Genomic DNA, 23,254 nt, shown 5'->3' on the forward strand with positions numbered 1-23,254 from the left:
TCATGTAACATTTTTGATTCTGTAGGTCTTGGGTTTGAGCCCACAACTGGTATTTGAAACAAGGCTCAGGTGATTATGATGCTGAGGGAGCCGAATGAAATTTTGAGAACCATGGACAGTCTCTTCCCTATTCCCTATTATCCTCAACATTTCATATCCTCTATTAATCTATGTCATTTTCAATGGTTGACAGAATTCCTTCTAATGGCTATTCTCAATTATTAGTCAGAAATGTGTGGAATCATATGTATTTCAGAACTACCTTTCAGATATGGACTATGGCAAACAGAGTATATAGTATGTAAACTGTAGCAATTATTGGGTAGTATAGTGTACTCAAACCCTGCTGCCAATAAGGCAATCATGTCACTCGTTTATGAATTGGCTCACTCATCAAATATCTGTTAAATGCATGTTATCTCCTAGACACTAGGTTAACTGCTGGGGTAATGAACACTTTCTATATTTCTTGCAATTTCCACTACTGGAAAAGATACAGTCAAATATATTTGGAGTTCATATAAAGAAAGGCCTATCTTGGTCCTGAGGGTCAGGGGAGATTTCCCCCTAAAACAGATTTTTATTTTTCTTCTGAAGGTGAACTGAAGTGTAGGACATACTAGATTAAGAGATGGGAGAAGAAGTTTCAGAATGACAGGGGCATTGTAGATAACGAAGTCTGTCTATGATGGGCAAACTCTGTGTTCCTGCTTTACACCATTGAGCTGGAATCACACACTCATGTATTTTTGTAACTCCAGCAAACTCCCAAACCAGGTGTGCAACCACAGCATGTATTCTAGATAAGTGGGCCACAGAGATGATTTTAATTTAAAGAAGATGGAACAAAAAAAAAGATGGAATCAAAAGTCAAGGAACATATACCAACTGGCCCAGAGATTTCTTTACTGACAAACACTAGGAAACTGGACAGGAGACTGTAACAATTATCCTTTCACACATAAAAGAAGAAATGTATCCTCAGATTCCATCAGTGGGCCATTCTTCCTTATCCAAGAATCCTTATAGACTCCTAGAGCTTACTCCCAACAGTGGCCCACATCCAGCTCTCAATACTGTTTTCCAGAGGTGAAGTCATCATCCATAATATGTCTTGATGTTCTCCACACAGGACAATAGTTAGATCTTTCAGAATTTAAAGATGCATCTTGACAGTCATGCCTACACCTCAAACTTCTCACACAATCAGTTTGATATCATGATCAGTTATTTCTTTATTGAAGGAAATCTCCACTATGGAAAGAAAAGAATATTCTAGTCAAAACCAGTTTAAAAATTCCTAGCCCATTTCTGAGTTGACTTAATATCTGAATTCATATAAACTATCTGTGATTTCAAAATTTAAAAGAAAAACATTCAAGCTTTTTGTTCTTGTGAAATATTTCTTCTCTTAGCACAAAATATTAATTTCTAAGTCATTTTGCTTCCAAGAATGCCCAGATCCAAGTGACTCCACTTTAAAACCTAAAAAGGGGCACCTGGGTAGCTCAGTCAGATACACATCTGACCCTTGGTTTTGGCTCAGGTCATGATCTCATGGTTCATGAAATCAAGACCTGCATTAGTCTCTTTTGTGCTCACAGTGTGGAGCCTACCTGGGATTTCTTTCTCCCTCTCTCTCTCTGCCCCTTCCCTGTTCTCTCTCTCTGAAAATAAATAAACATTTTTAAAAACCACCAAAAAAAAAAACCAATAGATTTTTAAAAGTTAAAAAAAATAATAAAACCAAAAGAAAAAAACCAAAGAACATTCTTAAAGGAATCAGGAAAAATACTAAGCAATTCTTCTACATATCAACAGTATTAATATGAGTATTACTAAAATGCCCCCCTCAAATTTAAACAAAGACATTTTTCCCCTTGCAATTTCTCTAACAAATAAATCTAAATGAGAACAGAAAGTTGTTAGTCTTACTTGATGGTGAAGTCATAGGTTATTCTGATAGAAAAATGTACATCATATTTTAGTAAACTGTGTTTGTTACTGTTGAGATAAGTGTCAATTTTTGGTCACCTGTAACCCTAACTTTAACACTCCCACCAAATTTTACTTACTATTTTAATTTTTATATTGTGAAGGTGCTAATAAGTGCATCCGCTCTAATGAAGTCAGTATCAGTTTTGTTTAAAATCAGTTGATAGTAGGGGCACCTGGGTGGCTCAGTCGGCTCAGCATCCGACTCTTGATTTCTGCTCAGGTCATGGTCTCATGGTTCATTTTCTGGGATCAAGCCCTGTGCGCTGACAGTGCAGAGCATGCTTAGGATTCCCGCTCTGTCTCTCTCTCTCTCTCTGCCCCTTCCCCACTTGCGCGTGTGTGCACACATTCTCTCTCCCTGTCTCTCAAAACAAATAAATAAATAAATATTTTTTAAAATAAAAAATAAAATCAGTTGATAGTAAAAATAAAATGGATAAAGAAGACTAAGATACAGGACAAAAAAATAAGCTATAGTAGATGACAGGCATGAACGTATATTTATATACACATATAAGATTTCTGTGCATGTTTTGGTCTTAATATCTGTGGACTATTTATGTCATTTCATAAAGAGGGGCTCTTTGCAATAAGGCAAGAGGAACACATTCATTTCCCAAAAAAAGGGAGTGAGGGTTTGCCATTCAGTTCAGTGATTCGTTCCAAAATCCTGTTCAAGAAAGCACTCCTGCTATGTGCAAACTAGCCTTATATTGATAAAAAGAGAATATCTCCTCTACTTTGATACTCTCGGGGCACCTGGGTGGCTCAGTTGGTTAAGCATCTGACTTCAACTTAGGTCATGATCTCATAGTTAATGAGTTTGAGCCCCGAGTGGGGCTCTCAGCTGTCAGCACAGAGCCCACTTCAGATCCTCTATACTCTCTCCTCTCTGCCCCTCCCCCTCTCTGTCTCAAAAATAAACATTAAAAAAGAAAAGAAAAAGAAAGTTGTTTTAGTAACAAGATACTCTAGTCAGAAAGGCACAGATTACAAGAATTCCATGGTTTTAAGCATGTTGATAAAATTATTTGTTTTAATATTATTAAAGTTTTTGTAGATAAACAATTGAAAGCAATTACCGTAACTAAATATATACTAGGCAACTAAAACCTAACTTCTATTGCAGCTGCTTAAACATTGACCCAATGGTGACCTAATTACCACATTAATTACCTTACTAGTTAAATCCATGCTTGCTAGTCATATGGGTTCCAGTTGCCAAATATATTTGTATACTTGCAATAAATAAATAAAATTCCTGTAAGAAAGCTTTGTTGCGTAACCAACAGGCATAGGCCTTTCCAACCCTCTTCCTCCTGTATGAAAGAGTTTTGGTGAGTATTGTTTTGTTAATTTCCTCCAAAAAGCATGCACTTCAGGACTTTGATCCAATCTATAGCTGCAGGGGTGAGTCCTGATTGGTCTGAAATATCAATCAATAATGTGACTAGCCAGTGATTGGTTTAACAAAGGGCAGTTCACTAAGCTCATCTACTTTCATTTAAGTGTCAAAACCATCCAATCATGATTTCTTGTCTAAAATTACACTGCTACTAAATGTTGGAGCCAGAAATCCCACCTTTGACCCAATAAAATCAGTAAGCCATTACTCTCCAAGACACTACAATAGGCAAAAGCAAGCAATCTGGGCTTTCTAAGCAACTGAATTAATTAAATCAACAAAAATTTTCTGATAAGTTTACAGTTCCAAGAACAGTCTGTCAGGTTGGGGATATAATGGTTAGTAAAATAACATCATTATAAGAGATAATATTTTTTTTAAATTGATGAAGAAATCTATACAACGCCACTCATCTGTATGTCTTCTGTCCCTCATCCATGATCCAGAAAAATGCCTTTATTGCAACCCATTGATTAAAATGCACAAAAATGTGCATACATAAGACAGTCATAAAACTAAATTTTCTCCTTGATGTTTTTTATTTCAAACAGAATCTGTCACCGAAATCAATTTCTGAATATGAGTGTTAACAGTATTAATCTTTGTAAAATTGGACCAGATTTCAACTTGAATCTTCTTACATGAATATACTAAGTTTTTTAGTTTGCCTTCCTATCTTTATTACAAACACACTTGCATTGAAAACCAATTGTGAAGGAGGAGAGAATGGCAGCATATTCTAAGTCCTTAGGAATTATTACCAAGCATTCCTTGTCATGGTGAAAAGATTTAACAATCATGTAATTATAATCAGCACCAGAAAACATATCATAATTTAAAAATTTTGTTTTGCAAAAACATTCATTCATTTCTGTTCCAAGTGAACACACTATCCCTCTAATTTCTGACATTTCTGCACAGTTACCAGTGTCACTTTAAGGCAAGCCCATTTGTTCTTGCCATCTCTAACTTTATGTCAGAAAACTGAGGTTTCTGAAATCATTTGCCAACAGTCAAATACAAGTTATTTTCCAAATTATCCAATGTGTTATCTACTTGTAAATTACCAAGTATTTCCTCTAACATACTTGCATATTGCCATTTGTAGAACAGAATGTAATATATTTATACAAAGAAAATAAGATTGTCCTAACTCATTTTTATGATCTACACAGAATAAAAAATTACAAGACTGGAAACTAATTTGTGAGTCTTTATAATCTATATAAACAGCCAAGGAATGAGTAAAACAACAGACCAAAACTTAAGCACCAAATTATTCCAAAAATATATAGCAAAATCAGATGACAAAGTAGCTTAAGTTATGAAAAAGATGAAGGAATGGAGTCATTTTTTAAATTTGAAAATGAAATGATTTCATAGAAACAAATGCAGTTTGCTGGTACATTAAACTTATGATACTGTATTTGCTTTATTTTGAGAAAAGGCAGGAACTCCTCTCATGTAAACTGTGTTCACCAAGGGAATAGAGCTATCGTCTCACCAATGTTTGCTGTAGAAGTAAAACTAAGTCATTCTTGCAATCATGATCTCCTGATAGCCAATTTAACTTTGATCAGATTGCTTTCACAAATCCTCTGTAGTTTTTGCTTAGAGATTACATCTCCCTAAACCCAGAATTCAGTATAATGATTCACATTTTGATATCAAAGGTCACCTTAGCCTCAGTAGACTAAGAAGAACTTGAGCAGCACTGAAAGGATTTAGATGGCCTCCTGAAGATGAGAAACTATCAGATCCTAGACCACAAGAAAACACTGAAATTAACACTGAAGAGAAGGACCTACATTCAAATACTATACTGAAAGATAGTCAGATGTGTAAGCGGGAATGGGAGAAGAATGTGGGGACCCAGAAACCCAGACAAAAATTTGCCATGTGCACATTGTTTAAAATTAATGGCAAGGATAAACCAACAACAGGAGGGTAATTTCAGTATATGGTTTCTGGAGACTGAGAATGGAATTATTCTAATCAAGGAGAGAAAGGTACATCTTCCATTGGTCCTGCCTACTGCAGAAACCTAATCAGGGAAGAGCTTCAGGGATCCCAAACTAAAGGCTTTGCAAGGGCAAAGTTTGTTTTGTTTGTAAGTCTGTGAAGTTGGCTGGACTGTGGAAACTCAGAAAGTTACCCGTTTTCTAGTAGAGAGCCCAGAGAACACAGAACTCCTGACCCAATTGGGTGGATCTTCCTATAAGTATTGATGAGGCCATTTACACAATCATTAGATGAGCACACCCTTGTTAGTAGAAGAATCGGTACTTTTTTCTTTAAAAATAAGTAATTTAACTATCAGCAGGCTTAAGACTTTTCTAAGCGGGTGTAATATGCCTAGTTAACAAAAATTATGTATGTAAGTCTTTCCAGTTTACTCCTGAGCTTTCAATTAATGTTATTGTTTTGACATTTACAAATGTATATACTTATTTTATTTATTTTATGTTTATTTTATATATAAATGGGGATATCTAGAGGGAATGTTCTAGATTTCATGTAGTTTTATATTTGGCTTGGCCCTAAAACTTAATTGGAAAATCTTGTTGCAGTATGGTAAAAGGGACTGAGGCTTAAAGATGAGAAACAGTGGGGTGCCTGGGTGGCTCAGTAGGTCATGTGTCCAACTCCTGATTTCTGCTCAGGTCACAATCCCAGGTTTATGGTATCATGCCCAATGTAGGCTTCCTTGATTAACATAGAGCCTGCTTGAGTTTCTCTCTCTCTCTCTCTCTCTCTCTCTCTCTCTCTCTCTGTGCCCCTCTTTCAAGTTTCTGAGCTCTCTCTCTCTCTCAAAAACAAAGCAAAACAAAAGAAAAAATGTGAACATAAATTTCAACTCAGAAGTGGGCAATTTTCCATTTCTGTTTCCATTTACATTGTTACATTGTTTACATCGTTAAGGGTGATTAAATTATGGGGGGGCATAATTTAATGGGGGCATAACCCAAGTGGGTTGTAATTTTCTCATTCATTGCTTCTTTCTCTCCTCAGAAACATGGACCTCCCCACACTTTAGGACTTCCAGAAATAACTCACGTGCTAAGCCTTGAAAGTGAGAAAGTTTGAGCTCCTGCTGAAGTTTCTGAACTGCTAGGACCAGATAAGTGCCCCAAGAACTAGAAATGGCGTTGTCCAGAGGCCGAGGTCACTGGTCCAAAGAAGACATTGTGAAGTTACTGGACCGCATGGAGACTAACCTTCCATCCAATGACAGCCACACATTCAAAACAACCCAGTCACAGATGGACTGGGAAAAAGTAGCTTTTAAGGATTATTCTGGAGAAATGTGCAAACTCAAATGGTTGGAGGTTTCTTATCACCTGAGAAAATTTCGCACTTTGACAGAATTAGTCCTGGAAGCCAAGGAACATGTTGAAAAGCCTGACAGAAGCAAAAAACGTAAGAAACATCCGGACTTGCCCAAGAAGCCCCTGACTGCTTACCTTCGCTTCTTCATGGAGAAGCGGCCTCAGTGCTCCCAAAAATATCCCAACCTGAGCAACCAGGAGCTGACCAAGGTCCTGTCTAAGAAATACAAGGAGCTCCCAGAGAAGATAAAGCTCAAATATATTCAAGATTTTCAGAAGGAGAAACAGGAGTTTGAGGAGAAACTGGCTCAATTCAAGGATGACCACCCTGATCTATTCCAGAACCCCAACAAATCGGATGTAACCAAGAGGAGCCCAAACGGGGCCCAAAAGAAGTTTCCGAGTCACGTGCCAGAAGTGAAGTCTCCCCTAGGAAGCTGTTTTTCCAAGAGGATGATATTCCGTGGAGAGCCCCGGAAGCCCCCCATGAATGGATATGAGAAGTTCCACCGGGATTTGTGGTCAAGTAGGGAGCTGCGAGATGTGCCCCCAAGGGAGCGCAGGGTGGAGATTGGCAGGCGCTGGCAGCGAGTCCCGCAGAGCCAGAAGGACCATTATAAGCAGCAGGCTGAGGAGCTGCAGAAACAGTACAAGGTGGATCTGGATGACTGGCTCAAGACCCTGTCTCCTGAACAGTATGCTGCCTACAGAGAGGCGACCTATAGTAAGTGTAAAAACATGAGCATGAGGGGAGGCCCAGATCCCAAGGTCAGAGGGACAGATCTGCAGTCGCCATCAGCAAGGAGTCTGCAAGAAGGGCTTGGATGGGAGTCAGGGCTCCAGGCTCCGGAGACAGAATCACCAGAGACCACTGGGGGCAATGCTCATGCCTCTTGGGGATCAGGAGAAGATGAGGAAGGGGAGGAAGGGGAGGAAGGCAGCAGCTCCTCAGACTCCAGCAGTGGGAGTGAATGCGAAGATTGTGAGTTTGAGGACAGTGGCTCCAGCACATCTTCTTTAGGTGACTCCTCTGATGCGGACCCCAACTGAGTTTTGTTCAGCCACTAAAGGGCGGGAAAGAGAACTTCCCAGCAAAAGTCCAAGGCATCTGTGTCAATTGGAAGGGCTCTTCTCTCTGTCCCTTTTCATTTCCTTCCTTTTTGCCTTTCCTCCTCAATTCAGAGGAGGACTGGTTGGAAAGAGGGGATCTGGTGCAGTATTTTCTGGCTCCCCTCTGTACCCCAGATCCACCCCCTAGAAACTCCATGCACTGAGTGCTCTTGGAATAAACAATGAGATGACAGAGCTGTGAGGAGAACACTGGATTAGACTGCTTCCTGAAGTGAGACGTTTTCCTCTCATCTGCATGCCACAGCTGGCAGAGGACGCCTAGTAGCCTGGGTGACCCTGACATTTCCTGTGGAATCGTGCCTCAGGACTCCTGCACCTCATCTGTGATGAGGAAGGAGTAGGAGGCACATATGTGTATGTATATCGAACTCCTATATCTCCATGAGGCTTACTAATATCAAAAAATAAAAATATGGAACTCAAGACAGAAATATTCCTTAAGATAACTGTCCTTATTAAAGGGAGCATGTCACTGGCTGTGATGGATATGGACACTGTATTTCCAGAGAATACCAAAATTCTAAAACACTTAAAATGGCCAATGCTTGCAAAATATATATGGTTTTATTTTAGCCTCAAATATAACTTCGTGATTGTGCTGCCATAATGTTGCTTTCAAAACTTAGTTGACTAAGTTTTAAAATGTATTTTCTAAAAGTAGCCATGAGTTGATCATTGTAATGGTTTCATGATCAGTTAGTTCAGTTTTCTCTTCTTTCTACTTTTGTGAATATTTAGTTTTTTTCTATGAATAAAATATTGAAAGCAGAAAAGAACAAATCTATTTTTTTAATCTTTGAAAAACTTCATGATTTCATTTGAATGAGCGCCTCTATGGACTCAAGGAATTATGATTTGGATCACCAATCCTCTAGGTGGTTTCTGCATTCGTTCCTGGCAGAAGCCTAAACTCCTTCCTCCTGCTCCAGGCACAGGTGAGTCTCAGCTTTAACATCCAGGATAGATGGATGGATGATGGATGGATAGATAGATGAATTAGATAAATAGATAGGTAGATACATACATACATACATACATACATACATGGATAGATATATGGAGACACAGACATAGATATATATACTCTTCTACTGGCCTTTCTGTGAATTCTTGTCTCAGTATTATATTGTTGTCATTATTTATCTTATGGTTATATTTGGAAATGTATTTAAGGCTAGTGTCCTCTAATTATACTCTTTTCTCCCTGTATATTCCTGGATGTTTCCATATTGTGTTCTCATGAATATTAGTATCATAGCATTAGTCATATTGTTTTATATGAAAACCATTAAGGCTTGAGGGTTTAGGTAACCAGGTGCCTGAGTGAATTTTTGTTAAGGGATTTTCTAAGTAAATGATATTTGGAAAATAAAGGCAATAATTACAATTTTATACCTCTAATTCCTCTTTCTGAATGTGTTGGTTGGAATATCCAGAACAATGTTAAGTCAGAGAAATGTATGCCTGTCTTACTTCTGAATTTCAAGTTGGTAGAACTTGCAATGACAATTATGCTGACTAATATTTATTTGAAATAACTATAATGTATTCAGAAAATGCATGTTTACTTACATTATTGTTCTTCTTAATCCATAATGTTAATCATTGTTTAAAAAATCACTTATCTCATGTATCAGTGTAATTTTTCCATGGCTATATTCATACTGGGAATTGGGTTATTGAATTAACTAATTTCTTTAAGCTTTAATTTCTATTTTTGAGAGAGACGGAGAGAGAGAGAGAGTGGGGGAGGGGCAGAGAGAGAGGGAGACTGGATCTGAAGCAAGCTCTGTGCTGGCAGCAGAGAGCCCGATGCCAGGCTAGACTCACCAACGGCGAGATCATGAATTGAGCTGGTCAAACACTAACCAAACGAGGCACCCAGGTGCCCCAAGTTAACTGATTTTAAGCCCGCATCATATTGCAGACACCCACTTTTGAATACTGTGTTAAAGATGACTACAGTTTAGGCACACTTCCTTTCTTATGGATATTTACACAAGCTTCTGGGTATTCATTCACTTCACCAATGCTTTTTCATGATCTAGATTTGAATTCATTGTTTTTCCAGTTTAGTAAGATCCAAGTGGGTGTGGGAACAGGATTCATTAATTATTACATCAAAGCTGAAGGAATTCCCTAGGCTCCTCCCTAGAAAACTGAAACAAAATGTAGTTAGGGAGAAGTACCAGGGAGGAAAATCTCCTCAGAACTGTTGCAGACACATAGACTGGGCTGGATTAGCACTTAGGCTCTTTCATTTTGCATAAATTGGACAAAAATTGAATGGGAAATATCAAGGAGTCACCTGTGTGCTGTCATGTGCCTGGAATCTGAAACACCAGAGGAAGGGCACATATCTCCTCATATCAGTGACGCTTGGCCTGAGTCCCAAGGGAGCAAGTCAAAGCAAATCAAAGGGAGGCCAGGAGATTGTAGAATTAGTTGCTTCCTACATTTACCACCCTTATCATTGGGCATTCCTTTCCTTCAAGTACCATAAACTCCTGGTTTCCCTTCACTGCTGTCTCTGTCTTGGAAATCTACATATTCTCATGTAGCCTATATGCCTTTCCAGCATGAACTGATCATGTCCCACGTGTCTATCTGTTATTTTTACATTAAGTCCATATATTTCTGCAAAAGTCATATCACAAAGTAATGATCTCATTGACATCTCCATTACAATTTTCCTCTGGCACACCATTCTTCAAGGGTCAAAGACAGAAGTCATCCCAAATGCAAAACCTGCTCCTCTCTTGAGCAATGATCCCACCCATCATCCAATTGTCCAAATCCTTCCATTCTATACTCACCAATGATCTCCTGCTTCATTTTCACCAGCACAGAGCAGGTGATCCATCTTCTCAGCACACAATTGTAAATGGGAGCTCCAGGAGGCCTGCCGAGCTCTAATGGAATTTTCCTAAATTCTCTTGGCTGGTTCAAACTTCTTCAGGCTCTACCAGTTGTCACACAGAATGAGATATGAAAGACTCAGATATGGCGCTGGGAACCACAGGGCAGCTCCAACACCTCGTCAGTGATTTAAAGTGCAAGCTTTTGGGGGAAGGGGGCTGGGTGGCTCAGCTGGTTGAGCATCTGACTCTTGATCTTGGCATAGGTCATGGTCCCAGGGTCATGGGATCCAGTCCCCGAGTGGGGCTCCATGATGAGCATGGAGCCTGCTTAAGATTCTCTCTTTCTCCCTCTAGTCTTCTCCCTGCTTGTACAAGCGCGCGTGCTCTCTCTCTCTCTCTCTCAAACAAACTAATTAATTAACTGAAGAGAAAGGTTTTGGACTTGGGCGGTGACTCAAGTAAGGCAGCCACTGGGAAGTGGGGAGGGAGGGAACAAAGGGACAAATGATTTGATCTTTACTCATTACTGGTGGGAAAAAAACAGACGAAAACAAACAAAAAAAAAACATGGAGGCACGAGGATGTCTGGGGTCATCTTACCCTGGGGGAGAGACAGGATGCTGTACAGAAGGTGGACCCTCCCCTATTCCTCTAGGGCTAAATGGTAGGGAACTCTGGTCATTGGGACAGCCCCAGTGTCAGGGGAGAAATCCTGACATCAGAAGGTCCTCGGGGACAGGGTGGGGCTCAATCTTCTTCAGAGCAGAGACTTGTTTCCCTTGTTAATCCACAGCACCAGGATTAGAGGGGATTCTACATCCTCTCTGCACACTCCCCTTTGTGTCTATGAAAAAGGCAGTGCGTGGGTGAAAATGTGTGATCTGAAACGGACTGCACAGTTTTCGAGAAAATCATCTGAACCACCTACAGAGGAAGCTGGGGTTCCGCGGGGCCCACCTGTCGCCTACCCTGGAGGGAACGGGTCCCACTGTCCCCAAGGCTAAGGCTTCCCAGTTCATACTCTAGGCTCCTAGAGAGCAGTGGAGGGCACCGCAGTGGAGGGCACCCTGTCGCCAGGGTGAAAGAAAAGCCTAGAAGGCCAGGGTCCCTAAACCAACACTGCAATTCGCGGAGATTCAAACCGGGTCTGAAATCCCCCAGGCAAAGGCTGAGCATCTCTACCCTTTCCCGCCAGGGATGCAGGGCGGCGGCGACCACACCCACCACTGCGCAGGGCCGGCCCCGAACGGTCCCGCAGCCAAGGCCCCTTTGCACGCGGACTCTGGGGTGCTCGCTCGGCCTACTGACTTGTCCCGCTGAGGCCGGGAACCTGCACGGGGCGACTAGGGGTAGTGGCGCGGTTTCCGAGGAAAATAAAAAAAAACAAAAACATAAAAGGGAAGCGGAGCCTCGGGAACAGACCCAAGGGGCGACAGGACGGGGGTGGAAATAAGGGCCCACAGGAGGGAGCCCGAGAGCGAGCGGGGCCGGAGGGACTGGAGCGAAGAGGCATCGCCAAGCGCTTCCAGCCTCGGGGACCCTCCGGGCTCTGCGCACCAGCCTTAGGGGGAGACGGGGTCCGCGCAGCCGGCCGCCCGTCCGGGAGCCTTTCTCTGGGTGCTGAAGGCAGGGGTGACATAGAACAGGTGCGGGTGCAGGTGCCGGTGGTGATTGCATTCGGGTCGGAACGCGACCCCGGGACGTGGCTCAAGACCCGAACGGAAGCCGGGAGATCGCGGGAGGAATGCAGCGCGGGGCGTGGTCAAAACAAAGCGAAATCCACTCGAGTCCCTCCCCATCCCCCCATCCCCAGGGATCCTCTGCTCGGGATTTCTAAGACCTTGTAGAAGGCGCGGCCCAGGAGCGCGCCAGCTCCCTCTGACCTCATCCCACCCGCGGAATTAGCACGAGCTCACTGGTGCTCACAGCTCCTCACATTTTACACGAGGAAGTGCATGGGCTTCAGAAGGATTTCTCCTCCTCCTGGGCCCTTTGGGCGCTCGATTCCAGCTACTGGGTTGCCAACACGCAGGATTCCACCTTTGAGGTCCGGCGGGGGAGAATAAAACGAAAGGATGGAAGGACAGAAGCCACAGAGGTACTGTGGCCCCGCTGGCAACGTTTTTGATGCAAATTCTCTAACAAATGCAGGGGAGAGAATGACTGGTTCCTCTAAGCCATAGGGAAAATAATAAAACTGCCAAACAGGGAAAGGAAAACAGGTCTGTTCTCCAAGAGGCAGATGCAGAAGCCTGGATGGTCTCAGCTCCTGACATCACCAGGTGTTCCTGAGAGTCCATACCTGCTGGGCTGGAATTTCCATCTCTTTTAGCAAAGGGCTGAAGGTCTTGCAAAGACTGGATCAGAGAGAGAAAGAAGAGACAACAAGATATTATAATACGAGAGGAGAAAAATAAAACTGAAGAGACACTACACAAAATATGCAAACCTTCCTCACAAGTCTTCGCAGACTCTCCGGCTGATGGGAGGAGGCAGGCTTTCTCCTGCACATCTGGAAAAGCTGCACAATTGCTGTTCACTTCTATGAACACGTCCCTCTACGGCCAGCATCCTTCTTTTTTATATTATGTGTATCTGAGCCAAGAGTCAGATTCTCAACTGACTAAGCTACTCATGCGCCCCCAGCATCCTCCTTTTTACAAAATTCATTTTACCAACTTGAAAATTGCAGAAAGTCCAGAATCTCGTAGTAGCCCTGAAACGCTAATACTCTTGCTCTCTATTCTTTCCATTTTTTTCTGCATCTCCATTCTTTTATTCCCTCTGTATCTTTATTCTTATGTTCTTATACGCTTTTACTGTAGAGACATGCTTTTTGTTAGCTTTTTTAATGCATAATTTACATATCATTTACCAACTTTAAGCATATACAATATTTTTGGATTAGTTGTTTTTTTCTTTTTATTTTTTTAAATATGAAATTTATTGTCAGATTGGTTTCCATACAACACCCAGTGCTCATCCCAAAAGGTGCCCTCTTCAATGCCCATCACCTACCCTTCCCTCCCTCCCACCCCCCAACAACCTCAGTTTGTTCTCAGTTTTTAAGATTCTCTTATGCTTTGGCTCTCTCCCTCTCTAACCTCTTTCTTTTTATTTTTTTTCTTCCCCTCCCCCATGGTCTTCTGTTAAGTTTCTCAGGATCCACATAAGAGTGAAAACATATGGTATCTTTCTCTGTATGACTTATTTCACTTAGCATAACACTCTCCAGTTCCATCCACGTTGCTACAAATGGCCAGATTTCATACTTTCTCATTGCCAAGTAGTATTCCATTGTATATATAAACCACAACTTCTTTATCCATTCATCAGTTGATGGACATTTAGGCTCTTTCCATAATTTGGCTATTGTTGAAAGTGGTGCTATAAACATTGGAGTACAAGTGCCCCTATGCGTCAGCACTCCTGTATCCCTTGGGTAAATTCCTAGCAGTGCTATTGCTGGGTCATAGGGTAGATCTAGTTTTAACTTTTTGAGGAACTTCCACACTGTTTTCCAGAGCGGCTGCACCAGTTTGTGTTCCCACCAACAGTGCAAGAGGGTTCCCGTTTCTCCACATCCTCTCCAGCATCTATAGTCTCCTGATTTGTTCATTTTAGACACTCTGACTGGTGTGAGGTGGTATCTGAATGTGGTTTTGATTTGTATTTCCCTGATAAGGAGCGACGTTGAGCATCTTTTCATGTGCCTGTTGGCTATCTGGATGTCTTCTTTAGAGAAGTGTCTATTCATGTTTTCTGCCCATTTCTCCCTGGATTATTTGTTTTTTGGGTGTGGAGTTTGGTGAGCTCTTTATAGATTTTGGATACTAGCCCTTTGTCCGATATGTCATTTGAAAATATCTTTTCCCATTCCGTTGGTTGCCTTTTAGTTTTGTTGATTGTTTCCTTTGCAGTGCAGAAGCTTTTTATCTCCATGAGGTCCCAATAGTTCATTTTTGCTTTTAATTCCCTTGCCTTTGGAGATGTGTCACGTAAGAAATTGCTGTGGCTGAAGTCAGAGAGGTTTTTTTTCCTGTTTTCTCCTCTAAGGTTTTGATGGTTTCCTGTCTCACATTCAGGTCCTTTCTCCATTTTGAGTTTATTTTTGTGTATGGCGTAAGAAAGTGGTCTAATTTCATCCTTCTGCATGTTGCTGTCCAGTTCTCCCAGCACCATTTGTTAAAGAGAGTGTCTTTTTTCCATTGGATATTCTTTCCTGCTCTTTCAAAGATTAGTTGACCATACTTTTGTGGGTCCAATTCTGGAGTCTCTATTCTATTCCATTGGTCTATGTGTCTGTTTTTGTGCCAATACCATGATATCTTGATGATTACAGCTTTGTAGTACAGGCTAAAGTCAAGCATATATGATTTAATGTTTTGATAAATCAGTGGAGTCATGTTGAAAAGCAAAGGACAAACCAGTTGATATTTAGGTAACATCTAAAGGTTATTATCACTTGAGAAGGAGCATATTTATGAAATTGGCTTGAAAACTTCATGTTTAATTAGGAAAATAAATGTGTATCACAAAGGAACAAAATAATTAGAATAGATCTGTTGAGGTAATCATGAATCTTAGAAAATGCTGTTCACTGAATGTAATTTATGGATCATGTGGGGTTCAGAGGTCCCTGAAGTCCATAAGGCAGAAAATTATATATGAAGGAATATTTGGGAACATAGTGAAAGTGCACAGTTCCACATTTCTGACTCAAGAATGTATCTTCCTGGCCAGAGGTCTGTAAACATTATGAAACATGATAAAGGCATTGTCAAAGGAAAGATGCATTTCATAACACAAAGTAAAGATACTCCCACATCCGGGTCTCAGTATTGCCTACCCTTTCCCAACTCTAACCCCTTCTTCCATAGAGGTGACCACATCCTAGTGATTAATATATCCTGACACTAATTATCATATTTTTGAAATTTGTGTAAACTCAATCCCATAACACATGCTCTTCTGTGTGTGATTTCATTTGTTTAAAATTATGTTGGTGAGATTTATCCCCCCCACCAATGCATATAGCAATCATTTTTTAAAATTTTGTTTCATAGTATTCCATTATATGAGAATACCGTCCTTTACTCATTCTACTACTGATGAAAATGTTCACTTCCGTTTGGGTAAGCATAAATGCCTCTGTCATGAAGAAATTGTGCATGTCAAAGATTGTTTGTCTAGTACCACACAAGTTATCCAAAATATAATTGCAATATCATAGCTTCTCTAAAGTGAAAAATGTGACCATGAATATGATCATATGAAGGCAAGCCTAAGTCAGATGCTTCAGACTGTGTAGACAGCAATAGCACAGCTGATAGTAACTGTGTGAAAAACACACACTTTCCTGGGATGACACATGATTTCAATAGAAGGGCACAGCCATTTTAACTGTACACAGCTGACCTTCTGGTAATGTGATTGCTACCCAACAGTGACTCTCCTCAGCCTTCAATGTAGATGCTATTATTTTCTTCTTTAACTCACTGTTACCATTTCTACTTCTAATAATATAAAAGTGGTTTCTTTACATGTTCAAATACACTAGCCATGTAAACACCTTTCAAATAAACTCGCACCAGTGCGAACACCTCCACCTGTTAAGTGTAAAAACGTGAGCACATACATCAGGTGTTCACCTTCTGCTCTGTTAATCCATAAAGAAATCCTTTTGTCTGTTACTCTTTTATTTGTCTTCTGTCCTTTTAACCTTTCTGATATATGTCTTGCATTCAGCATGGAATTGAGTTTTGCTTTGTGATTTAATTTGGCAATACCTTCTTTTAATAAGAGTTAAATCCATTTACTTTTATTGATATGAGAATTTTGTGTGGTTTTATTTTGGTTATAGCATTTTCAATAGTTGTATGCACGTATCTGTCTTTCACTAACTTATTTGTATTCATTGCTTTTGTTCTGGTGTGAAGGTTGGATAGGAAGGCGGGATTTTGTTCTGATGGCTTCCTGATATAATTTGCTAAAGTAATCTTTTTCTTTAGACATTGTCTCCAAACTAAGACAACATTAGCTTGTATTCTCTTTCTTCCCCTCCCCATGCTCTCCTTCATCTTCCACTTTGATATCATAATACTAACATTAAGGCTTTTCCCTTTGCAGTAGTAAATATGCCTACAGCCTACACCCATGTCTGCAGACAAAATCCTGCGACTCCCGGGTATTATAGATGAGGTGGTTCATAAGCTCGTTCTATGCAATGCCTTTCTTCCTCCCCTTCTCCCATCTTTCTTAGTCCTGTCATTTCTATATTATCAGAGCACCTACTAATTAGATTCCTTTCTGTTCATTTGTCCTGCACATGTTTTTGTCTTTGAGGCTAAATATATTCTGTGCTCACCACCACCACCACACTAAAATTAGAAGGTTTAAAAAAAGTGCTGGAGAAAGCAAACAAAAATGTATCCTCTGGTAGAATCCAAGGCAGAGGGAGAAGGAAAGAGAGGGGATGAGAATGAAAATGTTCATTCTGGGCGGGGAGGGGAGAATACACTAAGCACTGTCTCTATGATAGCAGGATTTGATGGTTGACTGGGAACAGGTGGAGTTTATAGCTTTTCGTGGGAGGAGGGAAGCCCTGCCCCTTATAAAAAGCTGAACCAACTCAAGAACCTGTGATGTTTCAGAGCAATGTTTTGACCCACAGGTAGGAGTTTGAGAACACTCTTTAGCGTTTATTTCCCCAGAAAATATTTAGATATGATTTGCTGAGCGTCTGTCTGTATTGTGATGGATTTGGGTAGACCAGATACTGACTAGATTAGTAAACAGGGCCAGAAGATTCAATCAAGTTGAACCAAGCCTTCCTATTTTACCTGCACAGCATCTGGTATTTCTGGAACTAGAAGGTAAAGAAATTATCTGTACTTGGAGTTGTTGAGACTGGCCTTCTCCTCCTATATATCTAATCTTTTCTTGGACCTCAGGGTCCTTGTCCAGCTCAAATTATAATTAGCTTCCTGAATTTTCTCCCCAGGTCAGCGCTTTGTCCTGGAGGTGGTTAATTTGCTGGATTCACAGGGTACAGACCACTTCCTCCTTCAGCTCTTTCCATCCTCACTGTCTCCTACAGGTTGACAGCAGGGGGGAGTCTGCTGCTCTGGGTTATGGTTATGCTACTGAGCTCTTTGCACCAAGCAGGAATCTCCAGCTTTGGTGGTGCCCATCTGTTACCAATTGTGTTTCTAAGCTTTCCAGTACTTAGAGTCTCTGGAAACACTGTTGCCTTTATTTCATGCTGTTGGAGACAATTGGTGATTTTCTCTGTGTCCTCGTGGTCTTGCTCCTCTTGCTCAACCTGGGCTTCATGGGGTTACCTCACTCATCACGTTGTTTAGTCATAGATTTTGTCTTGTTCTCCTTCTTGATCTGCTGGTTCTTGTTGTGGACTCAGGTATTGAAAGTATGCTGTTGCTACTAATATCTTGCTTATAAGTCCTGATTAAAATGTTTCATGTGCACATGATTTAAAGCTATTTTAATTCAAAGTTACTTGACAGAGATACAGGAGAGCCTCCTTATATTTGTATCTTTGAATAGATACAAATAGAATAGGAAAACATAAATTACCAAAAACTAAACCTACCCATCAGCCATTTACCATAAATTGAAATGCTATGCAGCTGTTAAAATGAGGGGATACAAACTTACATGGGGTAACTATATGCTAAATTTTTAAAACATAATTTACTCATGTGACTGTTTTATTTAAAAAAAATGCAACTATACATGCACATATCCTCAAGCAAATGGATACAGACATTAAGAAATAACTGGATTGAGTAAATAGTTCAGTAATTTGAATTTATGTAATTTTATGTTCTGTGGATATTTTGTTTGCTAGAAGCAGGCATTCCTGTTTTTATCTTATTTCTAACTTTGAGATAACTTTAGATTCACATGCGGTTGTAAACTATTGATACACAGAGGTTTCTAATGGCCTTCACCCATTTTCCCCCCAGTAGTAGCATCTTGCATGACTATGGTACATTATCACAATGTGGAAATTGACCTTGATACAATTCATAGGCTTTATTCAAATTTCACAAGCTTTTTTTTTTTTTTTACATTTTTTTTAAATGTTTATTTTTTTTGTGTGAGACTGAGAGTGTGTAACAGTGTGAGGTGGGGAAGGGGCAGAGACGGAGACAGAGGATCCCAAGAGGGCTTTGAGCTGACATCAGAGAGCCCAATGAGGGGCTTGAACTCCCGAACTGTGAGATCATGACCTGAGCCAAAGTCAGATGCTTAACCGACTGAGCACCCCCCGGTACCCCCAGATTTCACAAGTTTTACAGTTACTCCTTTATGTGTTCATTTTCTTTCATTATATGTGTACGTTCCTGTAACCATCAACACAATCAAGATGCAGAACATTCTACACAAAGATCCCTTGTCCTGTCCTTTATAGCCCCAGCCAGCTCCGTCATTCTTCCTGTCTTTAACCCATACCACTGACCAATTTGTTCTCCATCTCTACAATTTTGCCATTTCAAGAACCTAATGAATGGGATCATATGTTTCAAAACCTTTGGAGATCAACTTTTAAAAGCCTCATAATTTCTTTGGGATCACTTCAGATTTTTGCAACTATTGCTACTTTGTTTCTATAGCTGGTTTTATTGTTGAATAGTATTTCTTGGTATGGATGTACCATAGTTTGTCAACCATTCACCCGCTGACAGATTTAGGTTGTTTTCAGTTTAGGGCCAATATAAATACAGCATATACACATTGATGTGTATGTTTCTGTGTGAACATAAACTCATTTCATATCTCTAGGACAAATGCCGAGAATTTGGTTGATGGCTCCTCTGGGTAGCACATAGTTTTGTAAGAACCTACTGTGCTCCTTTCCAGAGTTACTGTACCCTTTACATTCCTGTCAGCAATGTATGTGTGATTTTGTTCCCTTGCATTCTTGCTAGCATTGGTGTTGACACTTGATTTTAGCCATTCTGAAAGAATGGCGATTTTCATTGTGGTTTCAACGTGCACTTCCGTAATGGCTAAAAATATATGAATATGTTTTCCTTATTTACCATCTGTATATCATTTTCAGTGAAATGTCTATGCCCTTTGCCTATTTTCCAACTGGAAAAGTTTCTTTAAAACTGTTTTAAGAATTCTTTATTGTGGATATAAGTCCTTTTTCAGATATGTGGTCATTTACATAAATGATTTCTTGCAATATGCAGTTTGTCTTTTCATGTACAGCTTCTTCCCAGGGAGAAGTTCTAACTTTGATGAAATTCAGTTTTACAAATTTCCTTTTTGGGGATTGTGCTTTTGTTTGTCAGGCCTAAAAATTCTTTACTGAATGCCAAGTCTCAAGAATTTTCCTCCTGTTTCTTTCTGAAATTTTTGTAGTTTTACTTTTAGGTCTGTGACGTGAGTCAATTTTTGTAGAAGGTGTGAATTTAGGTCAAAGGTCATCCAGTTGCTCTAGCGCCCTTAGTTGAAAAGGTTTTCCTTTGAACTGCTTATCCACCCTTTTAAAAAAATCATTAGTAGGGGAGGGGGTGGTGGCTGGCGGGTCTGGCGGGTCTGGCGGGTCTGGCGGGTCTGGCGGGTCTGGCGGGTCTGGCGGGTCTGGCGGGTCTGGCGGGTCTGGCTCGGTCAGTTAAGCATCTGACTTTGGCTCAGGTCAGGATCTCATGATTCATGAGTTCTGTGCTGACATCTCAAAGCCTGGAGTCTGCTTCGGATTCTGTGTCTCCCTCTCTCTCTGCCCCTCCCTTGCTCATACTCTCTCTCTCAAAAATAAACATTAAAAAATTTTTTTAAGAATCAGTTGGGCATATTTGTGTGAATCCATTACTTTTTAACAAAGTAAAAACAGTATTCATCAGCTATGAAAGTTTAACTTTTTTTTTTTTTTTTTTTTTTTTTTTAGAAGACCTACTTCTGAAAATAGAATAAAACACCTTCACTGGTCAAATCAGTCAATATGCATAGTACCCTTAAAAATATTAAGATGAAAACTAATCAAGCAACTTAAATGATAGCAGACTGTAAGTAATTAAGACAATTTGAATTAATAGGTTTTTTCCATACATTCGAATGAGTTCAGAAAGGCCTGTGTTAGCCTTAAATAAGAAAAGCTTAGCTCTTGCGATTCAGAGACTGGAAATGATGTGTTACTGCCCCCTTGTGGAAGCTTTCTTCCATTAAGGCTATTCTAAAAAGGAATGAAAGTGTGTAATCCTCGCAAGGGCCATTTTCTGCTTTCCCAATTTCTCAAATATGCAACTTTAGAGAGGCTTTTTCTCCCCTCTCTTAAAAATAGTTGTAGATATTTGCCTCAAGGAACTTCATTTGTGGTAAATCTGTTAAATGCGTGCCAGATAATCTGATTAAAATCTACACTAAAACCAAGCAGGGTGGTTTTTTTTTTTTTCTTTTTCTGTGAAAAATGAAAGTTGATTCTAAAAGTTTAAAAAAAAAAATCAGGGTGTCTTGAAAAACACACTCTGAAGGACTTGTACTCGAGATCACTTACTTTAAGAATGAGTCCCACTGGAGTTTGTATGTTGGGACCACTGCTTCTCCAAATTGAAGTACACTTAGGTCACCTGGTGTGCTCTAAAAGTGCTGTCGGCTTTCTGTGACTCTCTCAAGTGACCTCAAGGAGATAACAAAAACAAGAAGAACTGGAAAGCCAGTTAAGTAGAGGCATGCAGGCAGCAATTTTGAAAAATCAGATATGATAGAAACAATGTATTAAGATGACCTAAGGGTCTTTCATGGGTCTATGGAAGTCAGTTAAACCTTAACATTGACAACCAGGCAAATTATACCTTTTGATGCACAAGTATTTGGAGAACTGCTTATAAACCCATATATCCCTTGCCCATTTTGTATATAATCCCTTGTAAACTAACAAACTTCAGAGCAATCTGAAATACTGTCTCCCAGGCTATACTCCTCAGTAATACAACAAATAAGGCATTTACTAACCTATTTTGAGATTGGCTTTTTTTTTTTCAGTCGACATTATTATCACGTCAAAATGAGTAAATTCGACAATGAGTAAATCAACAATGAATCTGAGAAGGCTCACAGGTGATACTTAGGCTGCTGATCTTGACCAAACTTCGTGTAACAGGTTGTGGACTAGCAGTTTGCAGTCCTATCTGCATATTCACCTTGGGAGCTCTTAATTTTATCAGTACCCAGATCAGATCAATTAAATTACAGTCTCTGGGATTAGGATTTAATCATTAGCATGTTTAGGGACACCTGGGTGCCTCAGTGGGTTAAGTGTTTGACTTCAGCTCAGGTCATGATCTCATGATTAGTGAGTTCAAGCCCCACGTCGGGCTCTGTGCTTGCTGACAGCTCAGAGCCTGGAGCCTGCTTGGATTCTATGTTTCTCTCTCTCTCTCTCTCTCTCTCTCTCTCTCTGCCCCTACCCTGCACTCACTCTCTCTCTCTCTCAAAAATAAAACCTTAAATTAATCATTAACATGTTCAAAGTTTCCTGGTGATTAACAATTTCATTTAATGTTTATTTTTGAGAGCAAGAAAGACAGCACAAGTAGGGGAAGGGCAGAGGGAGGGAGACACAGAATCCAAGCAGGCTCCAGGCTCTGAGCTGTCAGCACAGAGCCCAACGTGAGGCTCAAATTCAACAAACCTTGAGATCATGACCTGACTCAACTTCGGACATTTAACTCACTGAGCCACCCAGTCTCCCCTTAATAATTTTTTTAAAGTTTACTTTTATTTGAGAGAGAGCAAGCAGGGGAGGGGCAGAGAGAGGAGACAATAACAAGCAGGCTTCAACTTAGAAACCATGAGACGACCTGAGCTGTGATTAAGAGTCAGACACTTAACCAACTGACCTAATCAGGCACCCCAAACCTCCCTGGTGATTCTAATGTGAAGTCATTATGGTGCAAACCTAAGAGATCCAATATTTAGGGAGAAGCAGACCTCTGGAAATTAAAATTATAAGCAGTAGCATTGTCTTTATCCTCCATCTGGAAATCTGAAATTAATGTCAAAGTTGAGACAGAGAGTGGGGCGCCTGGGTGACTCAGTCAGTTGAGTGTCTGACCTCAGCTCGGGTCATGATCTCATGGCTCGTGAGTTCAAGCCCCGGGCTGGGCTCTGTGCTGACAGCTCGGAGCCTGGAGCCTGCTTTGGATTCTGTGTCTTCCTCTCTCTCTGCCCCTAACCCACTCACATCCTGTCTCTGTCTCTCTCAAAAATAAACATTAAAAAAAAAAAAAAAAGTTGGGACAGAGAAACCATACAACAGTGATCCTGAAAATGCCTAACATGAAAGGTTATTGATAGACATTTATATACAACCTGATGCATATGGCATGAGGTCAGTTTCCTTAAACCATTAAGAAATGAAACAAATAAATGAAAAGATATTGTGTGTTCATGGTTTGGAAATATTGTTAAAATGTCAATACTACCAAAAGCCATCTATAGATTCAATGTGATCCCTATGAAGATTTCAATGGCATTTTTTTCAAAAGTAGAAAAAA

The 23,254-nt window shown here is 40.3% G+C and overlaps 1 protein-coding gene and 1 long non-coding RNA gene across 2 annotated transcripts in view; one reads left to right on the forward strand and one right to left on the reverse strand.

The window, feature by feature from the left end:
* Positions 1 to 886: 886 nt before the first annotated feature.
* Positions 887 to 23,254, reverse strand: part of LOC113593795 (uncharacterized) — a 39,970-nt gene continuing 17,602 nt past the window's right edge. The window contains exons 3-5 of the long non-coding RNA XR_003414135.2: positions 21,253 to 21,375; positions 13,027 to 13,081; positions 887 to 1,254 (exon numbers count right to left, since the gene is read on the reverse strand). This is a non-coding gene — a long non-coding RNA (uncharacterized LOC113593795). The remainder of the gene's footprint in view (positions 1,255 to 13,026; positions 13,082 to 21,252; positions 21,376 to 23,254) is intronic.
* UBTFL1 (upstream binding transcription factor like 1) lies at positions 6,365 to 8,513 on the forward strand. Its single transcript, XM_015081309.3, has one exon. The coding sequence runs from the start codon at positions 6,547 to 6,549 to the stop codon at positions 7,780 to 7,782; it is 1,236 nt and encodes a 411-aa protein (XP_014936795.3). The 5' UTR covers positions 6,365 to 6,546; the 3' UTR covers positions 7,783 to 8,513.

This window comes from Acinonyx jubatus, chromosome D1 (genome assembly GCF_027475565.1).
Source record: "Acinonyx jubatus isolate Ajub_Pintada_27869175 chromosome D1, VMU_Ajub_asm_v1.0, whole genome shotgun sequence".
Taxonomy (NCBI): domain Eukaryota; kingdom Metazoa; phylum Chordata; class Mammalia; order Carnivora; family Felidae; genus Acinonyx; species Acinonyx jubatus.